Below are 6,904 nucleotides of genomic sequence, written 5' to 3'. Positions count from 1 at the left end.
TCCATGTTCACCCTGGGGTGTCCCACACATTCTCCATGTTCACCCCGGGGTGTCCCACACGTTCCCCACATTCACCCCGGGGTGTCCTGCACGTTCTCCATGTTGTAACGACCTCTGGAGCACCAGCATCATTTCCAGCCGCCGCGGCGACGCTGCTGCCGTCAGGACGCTCCCTCCTCCTCCTCCTCCTTCTCCTCCTCCTCCTCCTCCTCCTCCTCCTCGCCGTGTGTCGTGCCGTGTGTCCGTCCCGCGCCAGCACCCTCCATCCCACGGGACCGTCCGGCAGCGTCTCCGTCCCCCCTGGCCCCTGTCCCCCTGTCACTGCGGCTGCTCCGGTGTCCACGTGCCCAGGTCCATCCTGGTGTGACCACAGCGGGGTCGCCCGACAGGACTCGATCGAGCGCTCCACAGGTGACGATCCCACCGCACAGGGCTGGGGGTCCCCGCGTGTCACCCGGTGTCACCGCAGCGGCGATGGCGGCAGAGCCACGGGGTCGGGTCCCCGGCCACAACCCGGGCTGAGCCCCCGCAGACCCGAGTTTTGGGGGACAGCAGGTGCGGGCAGGCCGGGGACACACACCCGCTGTCCCCACACGGCCACGCAGGGACATCCCCGCGGAGCCGAGGGCCCCGGCAGAGCCACCGCTCACCGGCACAACCGCAGCGCCGCGACCGCGGGGACGGGAGACGCTCAGCGGCACCAATGGGTCACCGAATGCGGACACGACGTGGCATTACGATGCGGCCCCATCACACGTTGTCACATCCCCTGCTCCGGGCCAGACTCGGGCAGAGGGCTCAGCGCCACAACTCGGCCGCAACGCTGTTTTGGTGCCTCACCGCCGAGCTGGGGACAGCGGGGACGTCACCTCTGAGCCAGGTCCATGACAGTGCGATTCAGGGTGTGGGGACACTTGAGGGACTCCGGCGCATCCGTCCCGGTCCCCTGGTCCCGTTGCGGAGCTCCGGACGCCAGGAACCGCATTTCGGACAAGGTGCCGGTGCCGGGCTGGCCCCGGGTGACGTCCCATCTCGATGGCCCCGGGCTGGATGAGCCCCGGACGCGGCCCCCGGCTCCTCCTCACGTCCAACCCGCGCCGGCCGCGCTCCGTTCCCGACGCCGCGACCCGTCCACAGCGACCGAGCGGCGAGAGCGGGACGCACGGACCTTCCGACGCTCCCAAACGTCCCGCAAAGCTCGGCCTGGGGTTTAGGCCAGAGCGCCGGCCCAGGGTTCGAACGCACAAACCTGGGGCTCCCGCCGGAGCCGGCGCCGGGACCCGCAGCAAAAAGGGCGATCCGGGGCTGTTATCTCATCCGCTTCCCCAACACAGGACAGAGATAAAGGTTTTGACCATAGAAAAGCCAGCAGGTGACAGACTTTGTTTTATATATATTTGTATGTATATATAGGGCGAGATATTTATATATATATATAGATAGAAGTGGGTTCTTCTTCTCTCATGTAAAAATCCAAAATACAGTTTTTACTATTAACAGTCCCAAGTGGAAATGTACAAATTTTGTTGTTTCTTTTTTTACTGCGAAGCAAAAAAACCCAGGGGAACAACCCCCCAAAGAAACACACGCAGCGAGAGGAAATAAAACGCAGGCGGGTTCGGGGCGCGCCGGGAGCCGGCGGAGCCGAGCGCGACGCAGAGACCACAGCGGGACCCCAGGCACCGGCGCCGCAGCGCAAACCTTTATTTCTCTCCTTAAAAACCATCCTACCGGCCTCTGCGGGGAGGGGGACGCGGAGCTCCCCCCTCGGCAAAGCCGCGCGGTGGGCGCTGGAGGGGACGCCCCCCGGTGCCGCCGTCTCGGCGCCGCGGTCCTGTCCCGGCGCCGCGGGCTCTGGGAAGCGGGCTGAACACACCTGGTGAAGCACACACACAATGGGGGTCCGCGCGGCGCCGGGGAAGCAAACACGAGCCGGAGGGCGCGAGCGCTCGCAATGTCTGCGCCAAGGCGGGAGCGGGCGGCTGCGTTTCCCTTCGGCGCGGTGAGTCGTCCTGTCGGTCGCCCCCGCGCCCGGCTTTAGGATATCGCAGGGTCCTTGGGTTTGGGCTGCTCAGTCCCGGACAAGAGGGAGATGGTGGGATCCTCGGCGTACTCGTCCCCGTCCGTGAAATAGGGCCCTTCGCCCAGCTCGAAGAAGATGGGCAGCTCCCCGCCGCCCACGTCCACGGCGCTCGAGTCCACCAAGAAGAGGGGCTGGGCCGTGTAGTGCACCAGCTGCTTCCCTGCGGGGGGGACACGCTCAGTGGGGACACAGCACCCCGCGTGGGGACAACAGGGACGAGAGGGACACGGTCTGGCTCCTGGGAGCGCCGGCGCTCAGCGCCCCCCACCACGGGGCTGCGCAACGCTCGGCTAAACCCAGAATTAGTCCCAGCCTAAGGATGGCTGGGGGCTCCTCAGTGACACAGGGGACAGTGCCCCGTGGGGCGCACGGCCCACAGAGCGCCCCCCGGCCAGCGCCCCACGGGAAAAACACCTTGTCTGGTGTTCTGGTGGAATTTGATGGGTTTTCATTCCCGTCGCAGAACACCCGGCTCCCCCGGCTCCATCACCCCCACCAGGGCTTCACAGCCCCTCTCAACCGCCCCTTTTTCAGCCTCAACGTCCCATCTCTCCCAGCCAAACCCCCTTTTTGGGAGGAGAAACGATTTGGTCGCGGTGCCAACTGCCGCGGGGCCGCCGCGGGTACCTGTGTCTGCCGCGCCGGGCTCCGTCTCCGCCGGTTTCTGCTGCTCCTGGGACGAGAGGAGATCCTGGATCTGCGGGAGAGAGGTCGCGGAGCAAACCGTGATTTACAGCCCCAACGGGTGATTTACAGCCCCAAACCGTGGTTTACGGAGCTGGGACAGGGTGAGGCGCAGCGTTCCGGCCCCAGGACACACCCGGGGCCGGTTCGGGTGACGCCGGTGTCACCGCTCTGCTCTGCAGCCCCCGCGGTCCCTTTGGTCCCAGTGGGCAGCTCTTCTGCACCTCAGGCTCTAAAAGCCCAGGGAAAACCCTCAGGATGTGTTTGTAACGGGTCACGTTGGTTTATTTATCTGACATATATTTTGTTGTTGTTGGGAGGGACCCTTAAGATCGAGTCCAACCAGAACCTAAAGCTGGCGCTAAACCAGGTCATACAAACATTTGGGTATTTATCATAGAACCAATTGGTGTTTATTGAAGTCTTAGAGCAACTAAAGCACTTGTGTGATTTTATTAAGCCGTGTTTATCTCAATCTGAGCTTTCCCTCCCTTTCAATTCTCTCTGCTATTGGGAGGAGTGAGTGAGTGGCTGCGTGGTCCTATTGTCAGCGCGGGTTAAACCTCGGCCGGGGACGCGATCCCATGTCACATTTGTCCCACAGGTGTGACGGGGATGGAACGGCTGAGACGGGACTGTTAAGGGGAGGAAAACGCTTGGGGTGAATAATCCCCTTCAGATTCACTCTGCTCACAATCCCCCAGTTGTTTCTTACAGCACCTGTGGGCAGGGAAAGTCACCTGAGCGGGGATTTGGGTGCAGAGCCCTGGTTTAGTTACCACCCCGGAACGGCACTAATGAAAAGCTGGAGGGTTAAGCTGCGCCTTTCAGAGGACGCCGGTTAAGCCGCCCTCAGTAAACTCTGCTCAACCCAGCTCAACGACACGAAATAATTAACGTCTGAACTACCCCATCTTCACTCTTCAGATTAAACACCCAAAGAAATGGGGGAGGAAGGGGCAGAGATGAGCTGAGGGTTTGGCGCTCGTGATGTGTCAACTGGACCAGGTCAGACCCGGGCCAGACTCACGGCACGTCCAAGCTCTTGCTTGTCTCAGTGTCCCGCTCCTTTTTTCCTACAGAATCGTTCCATTTTGGGCAAATCCTGACCGATGTCCCAGGGCGGCGCTGGGCGCGCAGGGGCCGGCACAGCCCCGCGGCACAGGCTTTGGCTTTGCCGGGCACCAGGTGGGTCTGGGACTCGCCGCTTTTGACCCCAATTTCCACCTCTCTGCTCCAATCACCTTGTCGGCGCAGCCACAAAACGCCGCGTTTGGTTAATTATCACGACCTGGTGAAAAATCACTTTATGAGGCACGACTGGCTCTCGTCTGTCTCGGCGCTGAGGACACGCAAGCAAATCAAAGCAATAACGCAGCACCTGGCCGAGTTTGCGTGGGGAAAACCTCCTGGGGACCGCGGAGAGGCAAGAGGAGGGTTTATGGAAACCACATGCAGCTCTGCGGGCTCCAGCGCCGGCCCCGCTCGGGGGCAGCGCTCGCGGGAGAGCGGGGGGTCTCAGCACCTAATTAACCGCGGGTGAGCGATGAAGCCGCCCCGCTCTCTGTATGAGCCGCTCAGAGAAAGCCGCGGCGCTAATTGAATTATTTCCCCCCTGTGGCTTCCCCCAGCTCCGCGTTCCTGCTCTGCCCCCATCGCCGGAGCCGTTTCGAACGGCGGGAGAGGTTTTAACAGCTACTCACGCTGGCGAGGCTGCTGTCCAGGTCGGGGAGGTTCACGTCTGTAACCGTCATCGAGGGGCTGAAGAGCTGGCAAAGGAAAGAGCGATGAGTGTGAGGAAAGGCGGCGAAAGGAAGGTGGGGAATGACTGGTGGAGAGTGGTGTAGGGAAAGGGAGCTGGGGGTCCTGGGGACAGCAGGGTGACCATGAGCCAGCACTGGGCCCTTGTGGCCAGGAAGCCAGTGGCACCTGGGGTGGGTTAGAAGGGGGTGGTCAGTGGGTCAGAGAGGTTCTCCTGCCCCTCTGTTCTGCCCTTGAAAAGAGGGTTTAGTTCAAATATGATCAGGATATACTTGGGGAACTTATATATAATATATATACAATGTGTGTAGCCGCCCCACCCTGAGAACACCTGATCTCATCTGATGTGGGAAGCTAAGCAGGGTCGGGCCCGGTCAGGACTTGGATGGGAGACCAGGTGGGAACAGCGGGTGCTGTGGGCTGAGCCAGCACTGGGCGCTTGTGGCCAGGAAGCCAATGGGACCTGGGCTGGGTTAGAAGGGGGTGGTCAGTGGGTCAGAGAGGTTCTCCTGCCCCTCTGCTCTGCCCTGGGGAGACCACAGCTGGAATCTTGTGTCCAGCTGTGGCCCCTCAGTTCCAGCAGGACAGGGAACTGCTGCAGAGAGTCCAGCGCAGCCACCAAGATGCTGCAGGGAGTGGAGCATCTCCCGTGTGAGGAAAGGCTGAGGGAGCTGGGGCTCTGGAGCTGGACAAGAGGACACTGAGGGGGGACTCCAGGGGGGCCGATACTCACGTCCAGCAGCGCGCTGGTGTCCACGCTGAAGCCGTGCGTGGTCAGCATGGTCTGCAGGTTGTCCAGGTTGGAATCGATGGTGTCCAGGTGGTCGTTGAGCTCGTTCCTGGGCAGAAGAAAGAGGAGAGCGGGGAGGTCAGTGCTGGGAAGGCTCTGGCAGGGCCAGAGCTGGTGGGAGAGGCTGTTTCTGGTGGCAACGGAGAGAATGAAGCTGCCCCGGGATGAGTGTGCAGGGCAACGGGGTGGCAGAGCAGGAGCCATCCCGGCAAGGGCTGTTTTCAATTGATTTGGACCTTGGAGTGTGACACTGAGCTCCGGAGAATGGTCAGCGCATGGCAGGCGGGCTGCCATGTCACCTCCATCAACCAGGGGTGAGACAGGGAGCTGCGGCACGAGGGTCCCACTGAACTGGTGTCCAATGTCACCTCCATCAACCAGGGGTGAGACAGGGAGCTGCGGCACGAGGGTCCCACTGAACTGGTGTCCAATGTCACCTCCATCAACCAGGGGTGAGACAGGGAGCTGCGGCACAAGGGTCCCACTGAACTGGTGTCCAATGTCACCTCCATCAACCAGGGGTGAGACAGGGAGCTGCGGCACGAGGGTCCCACTGAATTGGTGTCCAATGTCACCTCCATCAACCAGGGGTGAGACAGGGAGCTGCGGCACGAGGGTCCCACTGAACTGGTGTCCAATGTCACCTCCATCAACCAGGGGTGAGACAGGGAGCTGTGGCACGAGGGTCCCGCTGAATTGGTGTCCAATGTCACCTCCATCAACCAGGGATGGGACAGGGAGCTGCGGCACGAGGGTCCCACTGAATTGGAGTCCAATGTCACCTCCATCAACCAGGGGTGAGACAGGGAGCTGCGGCACGAGGGTCCCACTGAATTGGTGTCCAATGTCACCTCCATCAACCAGGGGTGAGACAGGGAGCTGTGGCACGAGGGTTTGTTACAGCAAACCCCCTGGATTTGGCACCGTGAGCAGCAGCAGGTTCAGTTATCGCACGGTCTGGTGCTGCAGTGGCCTCGGGTTCCAACCATCACCTTCTTTGTCCTGGGAAGGAGCTTTTTGGCTCCGGAAGGTGCTCAGGAGGGGCTGGGGGTGCAGAGCCAGCGCAGCAGCTGAGGGGAAGGTGCCAGAGATGCACGGGACACGAGCACAAGGACACCAGGGGTGGGTGAGGTTGGATTTGGGAACCATTTCTTCCCCAAAGGGCTGTGGGGCATTGAACGGGCTGCCCAGGGCAGTGCTGGAGTCACCAGCCCTGGAGGGCTGGACAGACGGACATGAGGTTCTCAGGACAGGGGGCAGGGACAGGGGTGGGTTATGGTTGGATCGATGATCCTGAGCGTCTCTTCGACCAAAATGATGCTGCAGTTTCTATGGGAGCGCAAAGCTGCTGTTTCCAGTGTGGGGTGAATCAGAAACACGCGGGGAAGCTCCATCGCTTCTTGGAGGCTCCATACCCACCGCGGGGTTTGTCCCCAGGTCCCGCTGCCACCGGGGTCCTGCAGAGCAGCAGTTCTGCCGTCACCCCTTTGGGACACGGGCCGTCCCCGAGCCCAGGATGTGCTGGGACACCCGACAGCGGGGACGAGGACTTGGCCACCACTCAGTCACCCACAGGCACTTCATGT

At 61.6% G+C, this 6,904-nt stretch overlaps 1 protein-coding gene across 2 annotated transcripts in view; it reads right to left on the bottom strand.

Moving 5' to 3' along the window:
* Positions 1-1,419: 1,419 nt before the first annotated feature.
* The window catches only part of HSF1 (heat shock transcription factor 1), a 71,046-nt gene continuing 65,561 nt past the window's right edge, over positions 1,420-6,904 (bottom strand). For both annotated transcript variants that reach the window (XM_080340619.1, XM_080340618.1), the window contains exons 10-13: positions 5,262-5,367; positions 4,471-4,536; positions 2,711-2,780; positions 1,420-2,243 (exon numbers count right to left, since the gene is read on the bottom strand). In XM_080340619.1, the coding sequence (XP_080196745.1) occupies positions 2,038-2,243; positions 2,711-2,780; positions 4,471-4,536; positions 5,262-5,367 (448 nt within the window). In that variant the 3' untranslated portion in view covers positions 1,420-2,037. The remainder of the gene's footprint in view (positions 2,244-2,710; positions 2,781-4,470; positions 4,537-5,261; positions 5,368-6,904) is intronic.

Source organism: Nesoenas mayeri, assembly GCF_963082525.1.
Source record: "Nesoenas mayeri genome assembly, chromosome: 2".
In the NCBI taxonomy this organism is placed as follows: domain Eukaryota; kingdom Metazoa; phylum Chordata; class Aves; order Columbiformes; family Columbidae; genus Nesoenas; species Nesoenas mayeri.
This window is presented reverse-complemented; position numbering and strand designations above follow the sequence as displayed.